The 21,515-nt window shown below is 37.5% G+C and overlaps 1 protein-coding gene across 9 annotated transcripts in view; it reads right to left on the reverse strand.

Annotated features, from left to right (window-relative positions):
- Nucleotides 1-20,993, reverse strand: part of Vps13a (vacuolar protein sorting 13 homolog A) — a 175,881-nt gene extending 154,888 nt beyond the window's left edge. For 7 of the 9 annotated variants that reach the window (XR_016534893.1, XR_016534896.1, XR_016534895.1 and 4 more), the window contains exons 1-2: nucleotides 20,740-20,993; nucleotides 814-857 (exon numbers count right to left, since the gene is read on the reverse strand). Coding sequence is in view for 5 of the 9 variants with exons in the window: in XM_090329618.1 (XP_090185744.1) it covers nucleotides 814-857; nucleotides 20,740-20,839 (144 nt within the window). In the remaining 4 variants the exon portion in view is untranslated. The remainder of the gene's footprint in view (nucleotides 1-813; nucleotides 858-20,739) is intronic. The other 2 variants (XM_090329619.1, XM_090329616.1) reach the window with 1 other exon arrangement.
- Nucleotides 20,994-21,515: the final 522 nt, after the last annotated feature.

Below are 21,515 nucleotides of genomic sequence, written 5' to 3' on the forward strand. Positions count from 1 at the left end.
AAACATTGAATAATACAGGAAATGAAAAATTAGAAACCTTGTGCATTATTGGAGGGAACGTAAAATGATATGATGGCTATGGAAAAAGCCTTGTTGAGAAAGCTAATTGTAGAATTATACGACTCAACAATTTTCCTCATTATATACCCAAAGAGACAAAAACAGAGGTATAGAATCAACATATGTGCACAAATATTCATTGCAGTATTATTCAAAAAGCAAGAAGCAGAAAAAAACACACATTTATCAGTAGCTAAACACACAAATAAAATGAGGTATACACAGTATTATTCAGTGATTAATAAAGAATGATGTTCTAGTAGATCATACAGTATAGCTCCTACCATGCATTGTGGTACACTAAACAATATGGACAAATAAGATAGGATACAATATATTTTAAGTACAGAACAGAAAAATTACGGGAGCTAGAGAAAGGTTTTTACTGTGCAATGAACAAAAATTTCCATGATCAATGGGGGAAAGGACAGAAAGCTATTATTAAATGAGACTATTCTTTACAGAGATTCTCTTGGGGAGTAAAAGAATTTGTGAAAATAGTATAGTTATGCAAGATGGTGAATATATTTCATAACACTGAAGTAAAATATAGGAATAAACAAAAATATAAATATTTCAAGTAGGAAAAATTATCTCTAATTTTACTTTTATAAAATAATTAAATCTATTTTTGAAAACTCATATTTTATAAAAGTAACTTTCAAAACTCTTCTCCAACTTAATACACGATGACAAGCTGAATCAGTAAGAATATGTAATTATATGTACTAAGTGTAACATCACAAAACTTACCAAAGCATTTTCTTTAATTTCAAGATTCTTGAGGGCTACAGCTCCTAAAAAAAGATTAAAAAGAAAAATAAAATTTAAGCATTCAACATTTCCCTACTGAGAAAGCATTTATCATTCCTAAATAATCACAAAAATGTACGTAAGAGAAAATACAATAAGCCTATTTTTCTTTTTGTATGTGTGTGCTAATCAATTCAAGGCTTGGACATTGTCCCTGAGGGTTTTTTTATTTTTATTTTTTTGTTTGTTTTGCCACCTGAGGCACAGCTTCTTGTCTGGCTTTTTTGGAGATGAAGATTCTTACAGACTTTCCTGCCTGAGCTGCTCTGAGCCCCAGATCTCAGGCTCCTGAGTAAACTGGGATTATATGTGTGAGCCACCAATGCTAAGCTCAATACACTTATTTTTTCAGGCTCTTCTTCATAGTCTAAGATTGTATGCGTGTTCAAAACTGTATCTTTTGCTGTACAATTCAATATTAATGAATAAAAATCCGAATTTTTAAAAATTCATCTAGCAAAGCGTCATGATACAAGATCAATAAACAATGAACTGAATGTAAATACCTATATAACAAATATGTGAAAAAGAAATTCTAAAAATGTAAAATCAGTAAGCAATGGGAAACAAAAAAACTGCACATTCAGAAGAAAAAAAAAATCTTAACAGGACAAAATGTCCAGTAAGTGTAGAATAAGCTATAGCACACAACTAAGATGTATATATAAGAGGAAAAAGGAGATAGGGAGGCAACATAAACAGCATATACACACATACATACATAAAAAATAATAATGGATATTTCCAAAATTATACAGACAGGAATCAGGAAGAGGGGTATATGTAGTTCCAGCTAGTTGGAGGTGATGATTGGGGAAATCTATTGTCAACGGCTTGGTTTGACTCAAGAAAAAAAAGATCTGCAAAAGAAGGCAAAATTAAAAAAAAAAAAAAAAAAAGAGCTGGGGGCACAGCTTAAGTGGTAGAAAGCCTGCCTAGAAAATACAAGGGCCTATCAGATAGGGAAGGGGGGAAAACAAGATGAGGGCCGGGGGGTCAGGGGAAGGAAATGGGGATGATGACATGAGAAAGGGTATCAATGTGAAGTAATGCACCTTCTATCTGGTGAATATAATGTAACCCTTCTATTAATTACAATAAAAATATATGAAAAAAAGAAAATACAAGCGCCTGAGCTGAAACCCCAATACCACCAATAATCAAATAAACAAACAAATAAGAAGACACAGACACTCAGGAAGCTCAATGAACACCAAATACGATAAATGCCTCCCAAAAATAAAATCCTAGGCACATGCATAATCATGGGTAAGAACTGGCTAAAAAAATCTCCATCAACCTAAGAAATGCTTTAGAAAAAGACAGAAAAAACAAGAGACAGTATTTGTTCATCTATGCACTATCTCCTCTCTCCAACAGTGTGACAAAAAGAAAAATCCACCCAAACTCTGGTTTTTCCTTAAGATGGAAGGAAAAGAATGAACTTTTCTTAGATAGCCTATCTGGGAACTGCTTAAAGGACTACTTTCTGTCTCACGAGACTTAAGATATTAAGTCAAATAGTGGCAAAGTTGGGATAGCAGTCTTAAGGACAACAAAAGTAGTGACAGCACTTCAGAAGTACACAGAGCTGATAGGTATACTCATGTCTATAATCCTAGCTACTCAGAAAACCAAGAGTGATGATGGGAAGGATCACAGTGCCAGGACAACTGGGGTGAAAAATTAGCAAGACCTCTGTCTCAAAAGAAACGTGGGTATAGTGGTGAACATCCATCATCCTAGCTTTGGCAGAAGGTGCAGATGAGGTGGCTTAAACAAAATGCAATATTCCACTCTTTACCATAAACAAAAAGGGCAGAAGGTGAGACTGAGGTGGCAGATCACTAGTTTGAACTCCTAGCAAGTACAAGGCCATTGTTTGTACTCCAGTACCACCTATAAAAGAAGAAATAACTTATTTTACTAATGTTCAAGAACCGAAGGAAAACAAGGATGAGAACTACATAAGATCAAGGAGGCTACATAGTAATAAAGTAAGAATATCCACAGATAGAAATAGTGAAAAGAAGGCAAATAAAAAAAAATAGACAGGTAAAGTGCTACAATTAAAAACTTAAAACTGGAGCTAGGAGTTTGGCCTAGTGGTAGAGTGCTTGCCTAGCATGCACAAAGACCAGGTTTCAATTCCTCAGTACCATATAATAGAAAAAAGCTGGAAGCGGTGCTGAGGTTTAAGTGGTACAGCTCCAGCCTTGAGAAAGTCCAAGGGCAGTGCTCAGGCCCTGACCTCAAGCCCATGACTTGGGGGGGGGGGGCGGAACGTAAAACTCACCAGAGAAAAACAGTAAGTTTAACAAGGAGAAAAAAAAAATAAGGAAAAGGTAAAATGAAAGAGCGCACACAGTATCTAAGGAATTAATGGACATCATCAAATGGATCATTTTATGTGTTATTACTGAAGTCTCAGAAAGCCAATCTGAGGAAACAAAAGACAAAAATATTCACAAATTTAAGGAAAGGCAGATATACAAACTGAAGAATCTTGACCCAACTCCACATAGGCTAAACAGAACCACACTGAGAAACATGATAAATTAAAATGTCAAGGGTAAAGAGAGGATCTTGAAAATAGTTGTTATATACATGGGATGGTCAATAACGTATTTATGGATTTCTCAGCACAAACCTAGCAAAGCAATGAGATCAGGTTTAAAAAAAAAAAAGTTTACCCAAGATTATAAACTCTCCTTCACACATAAAGGACAAATTAGGATAGATATTCCCAGAGAAAACTGCCATTATCTACACACAGGAGAGTGAATGTGGACTCTGATCTTTCACCCTGTATGAAAATCAACTCCAAAGAGATCAAATATTTTAACGTAAAATCCAAAACTTTGAAACCATTACAGAAAAACATAGAGATCACTGGGGAAGCTATAGATATAATGTGTATTGAATAGGAATCTAATTGCCCAGAAAGTAAAGAGCAGAAATTGACAAATGGGAACCCTGAATGTGGCCTGGTGGTACAGTGTTTGCCTAGCATGCACGAAGTTCGTGTGGGTTCAATTCCTTGGTAACACATACACCAAAAGAGGCAGAAGTGGTGCTTTGGTTCAAGTGGTAGAGTGCTAGCCTTGAGATAGCTCAAGGACAGTGCCCGGTCCTGAGTCCAAGCCCCAGGACTGGCAAAGGAAGGAGGGAAAGAAAGGAAGGAGAGAGGGAGGGGGGAAGAGAGGGAGGGAAGAAAGGAGAGGAGGGACGGAGGGAAGGAGGGACGGAGGGAGGGAGGGGAAAGAGAAAGAAAGAAGCTGCCAATTGCAAAAATGAATTTTCTGCAAAGAAAAAAAAAGAAAATTCACAGAATGGCAGAAAATCTTCATCAACTATTCAACAAATAAAAAACTAAGACTCATAAAACACATAGAACTCCCTTATGATCCAGCAATCCCACTCCTTGGCATTTACCCAAATGTCCAGAAACCTACCAGCACAACCATGTTCACTGCAGCATTATTTACCATAGCTAAGATATGGAACCAACCCAGATGGCCATCAGTAGATAACTGGATCAAGAAGATGTGGCAAATGCCTTCTTGGAATCCTATGCTGCCATCAGAAAGAATGACATTGCCCCACTTGTAAGGAAATGGAAAGACTTGAGAAAAGAATCCTATTAAGCGAAGTAAGCCAGATCCGAAGAACACAGGCTCCATGGTTTCCCTCATTTATAATTATTAGTATGCATTTAGGATTTTCCTTGCAAAGAAGAGCAATCACTCAAAAGCTATGTATATATGGGCATACAGAATGAGGCTAAGTGAAATGAATTCCAGAATAGGAAAACCAGAGATTTATCTTTGTGGTGGTTGTTTTTAATGTACTATGTGAAATTATTTCTTTACTCTTATTTTTTCCTCCTTTTATCCCCCCTTATAGTTTATCTTCTGTTATTGCTGTATCTGACTTTGGTACCTGTATTGTATATGCATTTATTTATTTAAATCAGGGAAAGGAAACACAAGACAATGACAAAGGACAAAGGATGAACTTGGAAGGGAGTAGGAGAAGGGAAAATGGGAAAAGAAAAACATGGGAAGAGGTAACAATGTTCTAGAAGTAATGTACTCACTACCTTACTAATGTAACTATAATACCTCTATGCACAATAAAAATTTTAAAAGCCAAATAAAAGAATGAGATATTTAAAAATCTAAAGGCAATTATGCATCTAAAAAAATCAAGGCATAGTGACATGTCTATAATACAGTAAACACAGGTAGAAGAACCATGGTTCAAGGCCATTAGCACAGACATGTGAAAGGATATCAATGTATGGGAATTAATGCACCATCTATCTGGCAAATATGTAACCCTTCTATTAATTACAATTAAAAATATATATTTAAAAAAAGATACCAAAAAAAAAGAATCATACAAAAAAGAAAAAAAAAAACCTAAGCAGCAAAAGGATTGGAGGCATGGCTTACCTAGTAAAAGATGTGCTGAGCTAGCATGAGGTCTGGCTTCAATCCCCAATAATATTCTGTACAGAAGAGATGTCTTTTAACTCTGGGTTACACTAATGAAAATGAAAACACACCCTAACACAATCTCTTGAACACAGAAAAGGCAGGGTTGAGAGAAAAATTCATGAATAGGCCATGACTGTCTACGTTTAAAAAGTGCTCAAATATTCTTATGATGAAACTCAAAACTTCTGGAAAAGCAGCAACAAACACAAAATTAGTAGACAGAGAAATAGTAAAATTAATATAGAAATTAGTAAGATGGAGACTAAAAATGATAACCAACAACAAAAAAAACTATGCGAACTAAAAAGAAACTAAATGAAACTAAAAAGTTCTTTCAAAAAATTGATAACCCTCTACCTAAACTGACCAAAAGAAGAGTCTGTACTCAATAAAATTAGAGATGGAAAAAGGACTATGACAAACAAGTATCAAAGAAATCCAAAAGATCATAAGGAAATACTTTGAAAACCTATATTCAACTAATCTAAAAAATCTAGAAGAAATGAATAAACTTTTAGGTATGGTCAGTCCACCGAAACTGAACCAAAAAGATACAAATTACTTAAATGGAGCTACTAGACATATGACAAAAAAATAATAGTCTCTAAGCAAAGAAATGCCTAGATCCAGATGAAGTCACAGCCAAATTTTACTGCACTTTCAAAATAATAATAATCTTCAATTTCTTCCATGCAATAAAAAAGAACACACCCAAATTCACTGTGAAACTATTTCACTCATTCCAAAATCAAAGATGGAAGAGAGAAAAAAAACTGATTAAAAAATTGATATAATAGGGTGCTATTATAGGGCTCATACCTGTCATCCTAGCTACTCAGGAAGCTGAGATCTGAGGATTGCAGTTCAAAGCCAGCCTAAGCACAAAAGTCCCCATGAGATTCATCTCCAAATTAATCTCTCAAACACTAGAAGTAGTAGAGTTGTGGCTCCAAGTGGCAAAATGCTAGTGTTGAAGAAAAAATGCTCAGGAACAGTGCCTAGCTCCTAAGTTCAAGCCCCACAACAGAACCCCCACATTCAAAATAAAAAAGGTACAAAATTCTCAATAAAACCCTTGCAAATAGAATTTAACAATAAAAAAATCATACATGATCAAATTAGAAATTAGTTTTATCCCAGGGGTGCAAAGATGGTTCAACATACATAAACAGGCCCAAGAACAACAACAAATCACATGATCATCTCTATCAATGCAAAATTTAAATGTTTTTAAAAGATAAAAACCTTGAAGAAACTAGGAATAAAGGGACATACCTGACCTTAATAAGGAGCATATACAGCAAACCTATAGCCAACATCACATTAAATGGAGGAAAACTAAAATTACTTCCTGTTAAAAAAGGAATGTCATAAAGACAACCACTATCACCACTTGTATTCAACACTATACTAGAAATTTTAACCAGAGCAATAAGGCAGGAAAAATAAAGGGACTCAAATTAGGAAAAGAAGAAATCTAATTATCCCTATTTATTGATAATATGATCCTGTACTTAACAGACCAAATGAACTCCACAAAAAAAAAAAAAAAAACCTTCTAGAATTGATTAATACCTTTGGGAAGGTAACAGGATACAAACTCAATACTCAAAGACAAATAGCTTTCCTATATAACAACGATGAATAGGCTGAGAAAATCAGGGAAACAATTTTATTCACAATAGCCTCAAAACAATAAAATACTTAGGTATTAACAAAGAAGTAAAAATCCCCTACATGGAACATTATAAAACTTCATAGAAAGAAACTGTGGGTATTAAAAGGTGCAAAGAGCTTTCATGCTCATGGATTGGCTGAGTATTAATTTACAAATTTACTATAATACTCATCAAAATCCCAATAGCATTCCTAACAGATTTACAAAGATCAACCCAAAAATTTTTATGTTGGCATGAAAACACCTGAAGAGTAATTCTAAGTTAAAAAAGAAAAAAAGCACCATTGCGAGCATCATAATATCAGACCTTAAAATTACACTATATAGCCTTAGTAAGAAAAACAGCTAACTACTGGAACAAATACCAACTTCAAAGACCAGTGAAACAGTACAGAAGATTCAGGAACAAACATAGACCCACTAATTTTCAATTTAAAAATATTCAAGAATAGGGCTGGGAAGCAGCTCAATGGCAAAGCACTTGTTTAGCTTGCAAGGTTTTCATCCCCAATACCAAAATGAAAAGACAAACATATAGAGATATGCATATTTGTATGTGTGTGTATATGTGTGTATATGTGTGTGTGTGCACATAATATACACAGTTAAAAAGAACCCAAAAATATACAATGGAGAAAATACAGTCTCTTAACAAATAGTACTGAAAAACTAGGTAACCCCCTGTTACAGAATAAAACTAGATCTCTATCTCTCACCCTGTATAAAAATCAACTCCAGGCCAGGAGTTTAGCCTAATAGGAGAGTGCTTGCCTAGCATGCATGAAGACCCAGGTTGGATTCTTGGAACCACATACATAGAAAAACCCTGAAAAGCTGTTGTAGTTCAAGTGGTAGACCTCTAGCCATGAGAAAGCACAAGGACAGGTCTCAGGTCCTAAGTTCCAGCCCCAGAACTGACCAAAAAAAAAAAAAAAAAAATCAACTCCAGCAATTTCAACTCTTTGGATTAAACAACTCAAAGTAATCCCTGGAACTTTAAATCTACTACAGAAAAATTCCTGGAAGTGATTAGGCGCAGGTAATTTATATCCAGAGTATGGAAGCAATGGGAGCAAGAAATGACAAACAGGACTTAAGGAGTTTCAGCAAGTCAGAAAAAATCATCCAGAACCAATAGACAATCCAAGAAACAGGACAAAGTTTTCACCACCTATTCAGCCAACATTCTAATCAATTATTCTGGATTGCTAATAATAAATATCCAGCTAAAGTACAAACAATTCAATCAATAAATGGTAAGCAAAATGAACATAGTTCTTACAAGAAATACAAATGTCTAACAGATACATGAAGAAACGCTCAACATCTTAGCCATAGAAAAACAAAAAAAATCAAAATCACATTAAGATTCCATCTTACCCTTGTCAGAATGGCAGCCATCAAGAAAAAAAAAAGAACAAAAAAACAACAAAACACTAGCAAGAATATGAGAGGAAAAAAACAACTCATACATTTTTGGTGGAAATGTAAACTTGTACAACCACTATAGAAATTAATATCGTGATTACTCATGAAACTAAAAATAGACCTTTAAGCCTTGCCATACCAATATGTGGCATATATCAAAAGGAGGCAAACCAGTATACCAGAAACACACATATCTATTTTCAGTCCAGTGGTATTCACAATAGCCAAATGACAAAAAAAGCCAAGGTGCTCAATAAAAGATGAATGGATTACAATGTATATGTGTGCATGTATATGTGTAGATGTATATGTACATCTACACATAAACATACACTGTGTATAAACACATAATATATGCATTACATATAATGTAATATTCCACAGCCATAATAAAAAACACAATCATCTAATTTTCAGGAAAATTGATGCAATTAGAGAACACCATATTGAGCAAGGGAAGTGAAGTACAAACAAAATATGCTACGTCTTTAGTTATATGTGGAAACTAGATCTAAAAGACATACATATTCATGAGCATGTACATATATGCATGTAGTCATACATATAATTATATATATGGATAAATATAGAACATGAAACCTAAGAGATTAAGGAAAGAGAAGGGAAAAAGATGGAACATGAATAATTTTTAATATATCCCAAGTATATATGAAAATAGATAACCTTAATCAAAGCTGATGATCAGTAGGGGGTGAAAGAGAAAGGAAAGAGAAATAAACTGTTAAGATGCTGGTGGGGATGTGGCCAGGAGTGATTGTTACTACACTGTTGGTGGGAGTGTAAACTTGTTCAACCACTATAGAAAGCAGTGTGGCAGTTCCTCAAAAGACTAAATATAGAACTCTCCTATGACCCAGCAATTAATTCCACTCCATGGCATTTACCCACTCATCCAGAAACAAGGACATACAACGATGTTCATTGCAGAACTATTTACCATAGCAAAGATATGGAACCAACCCAAATGTCCCTCAGTAGATGACTGGATCAAGAAGATGTAGTATTTATACACAATGGAATTCTATGCTTCTGTCAGAAAGAACATCACCCCATTTGTAAGGAAATGGAAAGACTTGGGGAAAAAAAAAAAATCACATGAAGTGAAGTAAGCCAGACCCAAAAGAAAATAGGCTCAATGGTTTCCCTCATTTGTAATAATTAGTACACACCTAGGACTCTCCTAGCAGAGGCTTACAATAGCTCAAAATCTAGATACATATGGCCATACAGGATGAGGCTAAATGAAAGGCTCTCCAGGATATGGAAACAAGAACTTTATCTTGTGTGTTTGTTGTTCTTAATGTACTATGTTATTTCTCTTCTCTTTTGTCCTTTGGTTAATCTCATATTGTTACTGTATCTGACTTTGTTACCTGGCATATTGTACATACATTTGTTTATTTGAAATAGCAAAGGGAAGGGAGAAAAACAAGATGATTGGGAGGGGATGGGGGGAGGGAAATGGGGACAAAAACATGAGAAGGGGTATCAATATGTGAGAAGTAATGCACCTATTATCTGGCGAATATAACTGTAACTCCTCTATACATTACAATAAAAAAATAAAGAGAGGCCGGGAGCAGGAGGGATCACTACTACACTGTTGGTGGGAGTGCAAACTCGTCCAACCACTATGGAAAGCAGTGTGGCAGTGCCTCAAAAGGCTAAACATAGAACTCCCCTATGACCCAGCAATTCCACTACTTGGCATTTACCCAACCATCCAGAAACAAGGACATACTAAACCCACTAGCACAACAATGTTCATTGCAGCACTATTCACCATAGCAAAGATATGGAACCAACCTAGATGTCCCTCAGTTGATGAGTGGATCAACAAGTTGTGGTATTTGTACACAATGGAATTCTATGCTGCTGTCAGAAAGAATGACATCGCCCCATTTGTTAGGAAATGGAAAGACTTAGAAAAAATCATATTAAGTGAAGTAAGCCAGACTCAAAGGAACTTAGGCTCAATGGTTTCCCTCATTCGTCATAATCAGTAGAAACCTTGGGCTCTACTAGCAGAGATTTGCAATAGAGCAAAATCTTGATACATAAGGACATATAATGTGAAGCTAATTGAAAGGACCTCCAGGATAGTGAAACAAAAGCCATATAATGAATGACTGTTGTCCTTAATGTACTATGTTGTCTCTCATCTCCTTTGCTGTCCCTTGGTTATCTCATATTGGTATAGTATCTCACTTTGTTATCTGATATATTGAATTTATTTGTATTTAGATATTTGAAATTTGATAGGGAAGGGAGGAAAACCAAGACGGGTGGGGGGTGGGGGGGGAGGGAAACGGGTACCAAGACATGTGAAAGGGTATCAATGTATGTGAATTAATGCACCTTCTATCTGGCAAATATCATGTAACCCTTTTACTAATTACAATAAAAAAAAAAAAAGAGGCCGGGAGTTTGGCCTAGTGGTAGAGTGCTTGCCTGGCATGCACAAGACCCAGGTTCGATTCCTTGGTACCACAAACATAGAAAAAAGGTGGAAGTAGTGCTGAGGCTCAAGTGGTAAAGCTCTAGCCTTGAGAAATCCAAGGACAGTGCTCAGGCCCTGAGCTCAAGCCCAGGACTGGCCAAAAATAATAATGATGATGATGATGATAATAATAAATGCTAAAAAAAAAAAAAGGAAAACAAGCAAAACAAAAAAAAAGAGAAATAGACTGTTAGGAAGTAGTTGGGCTAACAAGAAGGATGAAGGGAGTCAAATATGGTGGAAATAGATGGCTTGTGATCATATTTAAAACAGAAATAGCCAGGTATTGGTGGCTCATGCCTGTAATCCTAGCTATGCAGAAATCTGAAATCTAAGGATCATAGTTCAAAATCAGCCCAGGCAGGTAAGTCCCCAGGAGACTCTTAGCTCCAATTAATCCCTAAAAAAAACAGAAGTAGCTCAAAGTGGTAGAGCATTAGCCTTGAGCAAAATAGTTCAAGAACAGCACCCAAGCCCTGAGTTCAAGTCCAGCAACTGACAAATGCACACATACAAACATACATGCATACATGAATAGAAAAGAATAGGATAAATCGAATAAAACTTGTATAAGTTATTTGGAGAAAGGAGATAGGAAGCATAACAGCAAATGAGGTTGACTGGAATACATCAAAAACTTGTGTAGAAATTTATCAAAGCCCTCTTATGTCACTAATGAATGCTAATAAAAAAAGGGGAAGAAATACAAACTAACAGAAGACTACTTACCTATAAAGAAATTGAAAGCCTAAATACCACTATGACTACTTATATCAAATAGATCAGAAATTCCACCTCCAAAAGAATTAGAACATATTTTTCTCAAGTGTATATGGAAGTCTCCAGAGCAAACCATATGAAAGGTCACAAAGCAAGTGCCAATAATTTTCAAAAAACCAATCACAGAAGTCCTTTTATGATACAGTGGAATGACTAGAAAAAAACTACAGAAGAAAAACATCTATACATACAGGAAAATTAACCAGTGGGTGAAAGAAAAAAATTTTCAAGAGAAATTAGAATATACTGAGAAACACTAAAATGAAAACATACAAGCCGAGCACCCCTGGCTCCGCTACTCAGGAGGCTGAGATCTAGGAACATGATTCAAAGCCAGCAGTAGGCATGAAAGTCCATGAGACTCTTATCTCCAGTTAACCACCAGAACACAGAAAACAGGAAGTGACTCTGTGGCTCAAAGTGGTAGAGCACTACTAGCCTTGAGCTGAAAACTCAGGGACATACTCTGGCCAAGTTCAAGCCTGACAACCAACAATAACAAAAAAAAAAACCTACAAATCAAATGCTTATATTTTAAAAAGATAAAATATCACCAAGTGGCAACCTAAGTTTACACAGAATGAAACACCTAGAAGTGGGAAAAAAAAATAAAGATTCAAACAAATTAATAGAAAAGCAGATAATAAAAAGAGTTGCTCACCAGGATCAAAAAATCAACAAGCTGTCAACCAAACTAAAAAATAAAATAAAAAGATCCCAAGAAATACAATGAAAAATGAAAGAAGAGACATCACCATCACATTTGCAAGCATCTAAAAATTGTGAAAGTACTATGAACAGAGCCTTGGATGTAGTTCAGTGATAGAATTCTTGCTAGCCATGTGGGAGGCCCTGGTTTTGATCTCCACTACCACAAGGAGGGGGACAAAAACCACAACTGTGGTCCATTGTACAGCAACAAATATGATTATCTAAATGAAACATAAAATTCCTAGAAACACATAGCATAACAAGATTAAAGAATAATAACATAGTTCATCTAAAGAGTCATACAACTATCAAGGAGCCTAAACCTGTAATCAAAAACTTTCTAAGAAAGCCTCAGGACCAGATGATTTCACTAAGGAGTTTACTAAACACTTAAAAATAGATTATCAAGGGGCCGGGAGCTTGGCCTAGTGGTTAAAGTGCTTGCCTAGCATACATGAAGACCCGGGTTCGATTCCTCGGTACCACATACATAGAAAAAAGCCGGAAGTGGTGCTGAGGCTCAAGTGGTAGACCTCTAGCCATGAGAAAGTCCAAGGACAGTGCTCAGGCCCTGAGCTCAAGCCCACGACTGGCAAAAAAAAAAAAAAAAAAAAAAAATAGATTATCAATTCTCCACAAATTCTTTCAAAAAAGTGAAGTTTACACTTTCAATTTGAAGCCAATATTTCTCTAATATCGAAACCAAGTACACCACAAGAAATGGCAAGTACAGAACAGTACCTTTGACTAAAAATCTTCTAAAGTACAAGTTATATATAATAAGCTCTTTATATAAAAATAATTTTTAAAAAGGAATTGTGACTGACATACCATGTTAACACAAATCAAAACAAACAAGAGTAGCTATATTAATTTTGGGGATAGTATACATGATGGCAAGGAAGTCATTTTTCTTTTTTTTTTTTTTTTCTGGTCATGGGGCTTGAACTGCAGGCCTGGGCACTATGCCTGAGCTCTTCAGCTCAAGGCTACTGCTCTATCCCTTAAGCCACAGTACCACTTCTAGTTTTCTAGTAGTTAATTGAAGATAAACAGTCTCATGGTTCAAAGCCAGCCAGCCCAGGCTGGCTTTGAACTGAGATCAACTGAGATCCTCAGATCTCAACCTGAATAGCTAGGATTTACAGGCTGAGCCACCACGCCTGGCTCATTCTTCTAGAGTAACACGTTATTCCTTAATGTATATGTGCCTGACAAGTCAAAATAAAAGAAGCAATACTAATAGAAATTCAAGCAGAGTAAATAAATACACTATTATAGATAAAAACTTCAAATCCACTACTAGTTATATATAGATATCACAGGTAGAAATTCAGTAAGGACACATTTGAACTGAACAATACCACCAATCAACTGGATCTAACTGACACAGAATGTTTCATCAAACAACAGAACATACACTCTTCTGAAGTACACATGAAAGATTCATATGATAGACTGTGCTCAGTTTTGTAACATATTCCTTAAATTTAGAAGCTAGGCTCAGAACACAATGGAATAAAACTATAAATTAATATAATGGGAACAAAGCTAAGGGAAAAAAAATCACAAAACATTTCAGATATACAGTTCTACATAATATTAGGTCAATAAAGTCAGAACATTTAAAATATTTTGTATCAAATGAAAATAGAACTTTGAAAACTATAATCACCAATTCCTTCACCAAAAAATTCTTTGCACAACAACTGTGAGGAGCAAAAGCAAAGCTTACAAGGAATAATAACACAGCAGACATACATTAGACACATAGTCTAAAAGCAATGAAAGCTTTCCTGTGGAAGTATAAAAAAGGTGTAAGAAATTCAAAGGAAGAAAAAGATACATAATAAAAATGAAAGTAGTAATAGATGGAATTATATATAGAAAATCAAGAGAAAAGTCAATGAAACCAAAAGCTGGCTCTTGAAAAACTTCTAACATTGGTAACTTTGCAAGCAAGTCAACAAAGTATAAAAAAGACCCAAGTTACTACAGTTAGAAATAAAAGAAACATCACTACTGATCACATGCACTACGAAAGTATGACAAACATTTGAAAACTTTTATACTTTAGGCGATGTAAGAATATTTTAAGAGGTATACTGTATCACAGTTCACAGAGAAAAATAATTTGGATGTATGTCTATTCAATAAAATAACTAAATAACCAAAAATCTTCCTTGCTCAGATGGTTTCATGGACATTCTAACAAACATAAAAGGAAAAAAATGATACCAGTTCTGTATACATCTAGAAACAAAAGTGGGGAGAACAGTTCCTAATTCGTTCTGAGGCCAGCATTATCCTACAACCAAAACCCAAACAACAATAAATAACAAGAGAAACTAGAACCAATAACTGTCATGAATAGACATCCTTACCAACTTATAAATTAAGTCTTAGAAGTTATGAAAAGGACTACCATAATGAAATGGAATTTATCCCACATTTAAATTTAAGTCCAACATTTGAAAACCAGTTCTATAGCCATACTCATAAAAAGACACAACTAACTGGATTTTTACAAGAAACTCACTTTCCTAACAACATAAGAAGACTGAAAGTGAATGATATAAAGTGAGATCCCAAGTGAATGGAACTAGGAAGAAAGCAGGAATAACTGTACTACTATCAAAAAAAGACAGACAAAATGATCAAAAGACTAAGGAAGTTCACTACATATTGATGAAAAGAAACAATTCATCAAAATTATACACTCATTACAAATAAATGCCACAAATGTCAGAGTATCCAATTTAATATAATAAAAAAAATTACTGGGACTAAAAAGGAGAAATAGGCTTCCTTACAACAGCAGTGAGTAGCTTCAATATCACTCTCTCACAAATGATTCAGACAAGAAAATATTAACAGAGAAACATCAAAGCTAACCTACAATATCAGCTTGAAATTTTCAAACTACTAGAAGAAAACGGGGTGGGGGGAATCAAATAATAGGCAATTACTTTCTGAGTAGGATTTCAAAATCTTAGAAAAAATTATCAAGAATTGACAAATGAGCTCACATTTTTTTTCTGTGTGTGTACCAGTCCTAGAGCTTGAAATCAAGGCTTGGGTGCTATCCTTGAGCTTTTGTGCTCACAGGTACCACTTGAGCCTCAACTCTACTTACGGCTTTTTTGGGTGGTTATTGGAGGTAAGAGTCTCACATGCTTCCCTTCTAAGTGGAAGGCAACTATGATCCCAGCCACTCTGGAGGCTGAGGTTGAGAGGATCCCCATTTGAAGCCAAATTGGGGAAAAAAATTAATGAAACTCCATCTCAGCCAACAAGCTAGGCTTAAGAAAATACATCTGTAATCTCAGCTAAGCAGGAGACTTAGGTAGAGAGTCTGAGACTGGGGAAAAACCACAAGAATTTATCTGAAAAATTACTAAAGGAAAAAGAATATGGTTCACATGGAAGAACAACTCTGCAAGACCTGAATTCAAACTCACAACTAAAAAAAAGAAAAAAAAATCAGTGCCCCTACTTAAATTTAAAAAATAAAACAAATTAGAATCTTTAGAAGAAATTTAAAAATCAGTATTCATTACAAGCCTTTTGTGCTAATTCTGACACAGCCTAACTACCTTGAAGGAAATATGTGAATGGTTAGATTATTTCCCAAGACTCTAAAGGGAATCTAGGAAATACTGCCCATCTCCTAATCAGACAGTTAATACGGGAAGAGTGGAGAAATGTAAGTACAAGTATATAAAAGGTGAACTTTCCTAATACCAAAATTTGTCAAGAAACAGTACAAGCATGAAGCTAAATTCTTGTTAGGCTTACCACAAAACAGATTATTTCCAAAATGTAATTCTTCACTGTATATGGCACACTATAACTACACTAATAACTAAACAGATTTGTGGTTAACTATTTATACATAACAATGTTCCTAAGGAAAAATGAGCGTGGTTTGCAATGAATCATTTCGGAATGTTTGGGAGCAATACCCAGTAAGTGTTGCTTGAATACTAACTGGTGCTATTAATACATTGCTAATATGCGAAGTTAGCTGTATTATTACACAGAAGCCTAGCAAAAGTATGTATTTATAATATTGGGTCCTTCTTACATGAGACCATAAAAAGTATATTATCTTACAATATTTTCTACAAGGTTATCTAGTTGCTATTAAACAGTGCTGAATGAGTGAATGCAAACAAATGAACCTCAACTCAACTGCCATCACACATCTTATGCAAAATGGATTGGAAGGCTTAAAAGCAAAACTACAAAACTGGTAGAACACAGAACAATTTTTTAAATTTTGGTTTAGGTAAAACTTTTGCCTAAAAAGAAAAGTGCTGTTTTGATAAACTGACTATCAAAAGTAAAAATACTTGGTCTACAAAAGAGAGACCAGGCAAACTGAAAGACAGTATTTTTGAATCAGTTACCTGACAAAGGACTTATATCCGTAATATAAAGAATTGTCACCAGCGATGGAAAAATACTTTAGGAGTTTGGCAGTTCTTCAAGAAGTCAAGCAGTGTTAGCATATGACCAAACAATTCCATTCCTAGTAAATACCAAATAAAAATAAAAATTCTCTATAAAGCAATGTGCTCATATTCATAATAACATTATCTATAATATCCGAAAAGTAGATGAATCCCTACTAATTGTTGAGTAGATAAAACAAATATGGTACAGCCATACAACAGAATACTATACAATCCATCTTTCACCAAAAAACTCTGAAAAACATAATCTTAAGGAAACAAAACACTGTATATTGCATAATTCCATTTAAATTAAGTATCCAGATCAATAAATCCGTAAATACCAAGTAGACCAATGGCTATGAGAGGCAGAAGGGGCTAGAAATAGAAGAGAATAGGAACTACTAGTGAGTATGAGATTTTAATTTGGGGGCATCTAGATGATTGGAATCATTGATCATTATTGCATGGTCTTGTTACTATATTAAAAGATGCTACATTGTGCATTTTAGAAGTACATGTATTTTTTAAATTGTATGATATGTGACCTAAATCTTAAGAGAAAAGTAAAATCAAACAATCCAATTTAAAATAAGCAATTAAGATTTGAGATGTCACTGGCAGAAATATACAAATAAAGAATATGAAAAGATACTTGACATCAGCCAAGCACTGATGGCTCATGCCTGTAACACTGGCTCCTTCAGCAGACTGAGATCAGAGGATTGCAGATTAAAGTCAGCCCAGGAAAAAACCCTCAAGACTCTATCACTAATTATCAGCAAAATGCCAAGCTGGAAACATAATTCGGATTTAAGAAGCTCCAACAGCACCAACCCTGAGCAAGTAATCCAAGCAAAGCATACAAGACCCTGACTTCATGCCCCAGAACAGGCACAAAGAGGAGAGCAAAAGATACTCAAGACCACTAATGGTTAAGGAAATACAATTAAAGACAAATAGTTCAACATTACACATTAGAACATTGAAAAAAAATTGATGACAATACCAAACACTCTTGAGAGTTCAGCATAAACTAAATCCTGATACAAGACTAATCAAGGTTAAAAATTCTCCCATAAACAGCAGTTTCAAGATGCCTAAGTCTGTTTATTACTATAATGAAATACCTGAGCCTGGTATCTAATAGATGAGGTAAATTTAGCTCACAGTTTTGGAGCTGAAAGTCCAAATGATATAATATGGCTTTGTAGAAACATACAGCCCAACTCATAGTGGCTGGGATCCCTATGGCAGAAGCATATACAAGAGGGAGAGAGATCACACTGGGAGACAGGAAGCCAGAGTGAGGCACCAGTGATAACCACTCTTTAGCACCTACTTTGGGAAGATCCAGCACCTTTTAACACCATCACATTGGAGACCATGATTCTCACAAAACCTTTAGAAAAACATTCATACCATATCCAAACCCCAGCCTGACCTTTCTCATAAAGCACTCACCATATAACCCAAATCCAGCACCTTTTTACTCAAGAAAAACAATTTATGTTCACACTATAATCTGTAAACAAATTCTACAGCAACTTCATTCATAGCTGCCAAAAATAAAACAACTCTCAACTGGCAAACAGACACCTTTACAGTACATCCAGAAAATGAAACACTCCAGTAAAGGAATGAAATACTGATGCTCTTTCAATACAGATCGCTCTCAAAAGCATTTTAAGATGCTCAAAGGCTACAAACAATATTGGTATATGCGGATATATGTGCACCAGTACTGGGGCTTGAACTCATGGCCTGGCTGTCCTTTTGCTTTTTCATTCAAGGCTGGCTCTCTAGCACACGAACCACACCTCCATTTACATGTTTGGACAGGTTAATTGGAGACAACAGTCTCACAGACTTTTCTGCCTTGGCTGGCTTCAAATCAGAAATCCTAAGATTTCAACCACCTTATACCTAGATTTTAGGTGTGAATCACTGACACTCTGCAATATAACTTCATTTATATTACACTGAAAAAGTAAAAACGGCAGTGGTTGCCAGGTGTGTGGGTCAACTACCAAGTAGCAGCAACGGGAATCTTGACGGAATTTTCTCTATCATTATTATGTTGGTGGATGCATGTCACTCAGTTTTTCTCAAGCCACCTATTTATACAGCACAAGAGTGAATTTTTAAGTTTTGAATAAATTTGTTAAATCACAGTGAACACAAACTTCAAGCTTAAATGTAAGAGCAACAATTCACTACAGAACAAACCACAGCTCAAGTGTTAGGCTTCTTTTTGAAATACATATATATATATGCATGTATGTGTATACATATACGTACACATGTATGCATACAAACATATACACATATGTAGACATTCTCACTTTGCAACTCAGATAAGGCACAGACTGAACAACTTGCACGTTTCTACTACTAGTCAAAAGCTATATTAGTATTAAGGTTCTATTTTTGTTCACAATACCACAGGACTAGAGAACAGATGGTAAGCTACGCACTTTTTTTTTTTTTGGGGGGGGGGTTGTTTTGTTTTTGCCAGTCCTGGGCCTTGAGCTCAGGGCCTGAGCACTAGCCTTGGGCTTTCTTAAGGCTAGAACTCTACCGCCTGAGCCACAGCACCATTTCTGGCTTTTTTCTATGTATGTGGTACCAAGAATGGAAACCTGGTCTTCGTGCATGCTAGGCAAGCACTCCACCACTAGGCCAAACTCCCGGCCAATAAAGTTTTTTTAATCACTGAATTTCTTTTTATTTTATTTGATAAACAAATACTTTAGAAGGCTGGGGAAGTGATGAGAGCCCGAGTAAGTATCAACACAACATCCCTAACTTGCCTAGGACACTCACTTCCAAAAGGCCTCTAATTTGTATTGGATGTGGTCAATTTAAAAAAAAAAAAAACAAAAAAGGTTATAATACGGAACAGATGGAAGCACTAAGAATAAGGTTCTAAATTAGAGACAGCACCGCAGGAAAGGAACACGAGAAAAAAAAAAAAAAAAAAAAAAAAACCTCCGGTCCTTCACTCTGAAAATCCACTGCTGTCTCAGGCAGGTGTGACGTGTTGTACTCCTACATAATTGTTGCCTTTAAAAAAAAAAAACTTCTTAATTTGACTGACCTCAGACTCAGAAAACTCCCAAAGGCTTACCAAAATAAATAAACAAATAAATAAATAAACTAACAAGACTCATTTGCTCCTGGGTCAGGGAGTGACCTGCAAACACACAAACAACCCTTCCTTCCAAGGGTTATTGGGCACAGGAGTTTCCCTGGAGGTAACCACAGCCGGGACCCGGGCACACCCGCAGAGCCAGGTCCACGTGCTGTGGCCCTGTGGAGGAGCCCGGAAAAGCTCCCGCGACTTCAAGCCACCCAAGGGAGGCTGGAGAAAGGGAGGGGGGACGGGGCGAGGTCTCCCCGGTCACGGACACGGAGCCTCCCGTCACAAACGGAGGAACCCGGGTCGGGGTCGGGGGGGGGGCTTGACAGGTCGCGGGTTCTCCGCGCCCCGCTCGGCGCACGCCGCCCCGGCGCGGGAGCGCGCAGTCGTCCGTCACGCGGGGACTTGAACTCCAGAGCCCGGACGCAGCCGCGGCGGAGGGGCTGGCGATCCCTCACCGCTCACCAACTTCACCCCATCCCGCTTCCCACCCCCCCCACACCCCCCACCTCAAATAACAAACGGGGTCCGGGCTCCGCCGCCCCGGCTTTACGTAACTTGAGCGGCAGGTGGCAGCCGCCCCACCCGACGACCCCTCGGCAGACCCGGCCCCGCGGAGGCGGAGGCGACGCCCGAGGCCTCGTTACCTTTCCAGATGCCCAGGGAGAGCTGGGACGTGTCCAGGTTCACCACATAGTCCCCCAAGAACCGGTTCAACACGTCCACGACCACCGACTCGAATACCATTTTCCTCGGCCGCAGGGAGGACAGCGGCCGCCTCCTGCGCTCCTTTCGCTCCAAGCGCCTCTTCCTCGAGGCCGCCGCTCGGTTCACCGGCTCCGAGGCGGCTCCCGCCGCGGCGCCAGTGCTGGCCGGACTCGCCGCCTTAGCGCGAGCCCAGGGAGGGCGGAGGCGGATGCGCACACTACGCATGCGCACCTCCTGTGTGGCTTGAGGAGGCGGGACCAGGGCCGGACCCGGTCTCGCCTCCCGGAAAAGGAGAAAAGAGCGGCTGCGAGGCCGCCAATCAGGCGCGTGGCCCTTCCCAAGGATTTTCCCCCCCCACACACCCCCGTCCCCAATGCCTGTCCCGTCGGCCCCGCCTCCTCGCCATCGCCTAGCAACGAAATCGAGCTGCCGGAAGTGGCTCGCCCCGCCCCCACGTGCAGCCCTGAATGTCCAACCAGCCACACGCGGGCTCCACACAGGCGAGGGGGCGTGGCCCTAACCGACCGCAGGACACGCCCCCTCCCCGACGGAGCCGGTGACCGGTGCCACCCCCTCCCCCGGCCGGGTTCGGAGCGGTTGGCGGCTAAGTAAGGCGTAGGCAGACTCCTGAGACTTCGTGAGACGCTGTCCCAGGGAGTAACCCCCCCATTATTACTAATTAGGCGGGGTTCCGCCGGGCCGGGTGTGTCTGGAC

Source organism: Megascapheus bottae, chromosome 3, assembly GCF_031878675.1.
Source record: "Megascapheus bottae isolate mThoBot1 chromosome 3, mThoBot2.hap1, whole genome shotgun sequence".
NCBI lineage: Eukaryota > Metazoa > Chordata > Mammalia > Rodentia > Geomyidae > Megascapheus > Megascapheus bottae.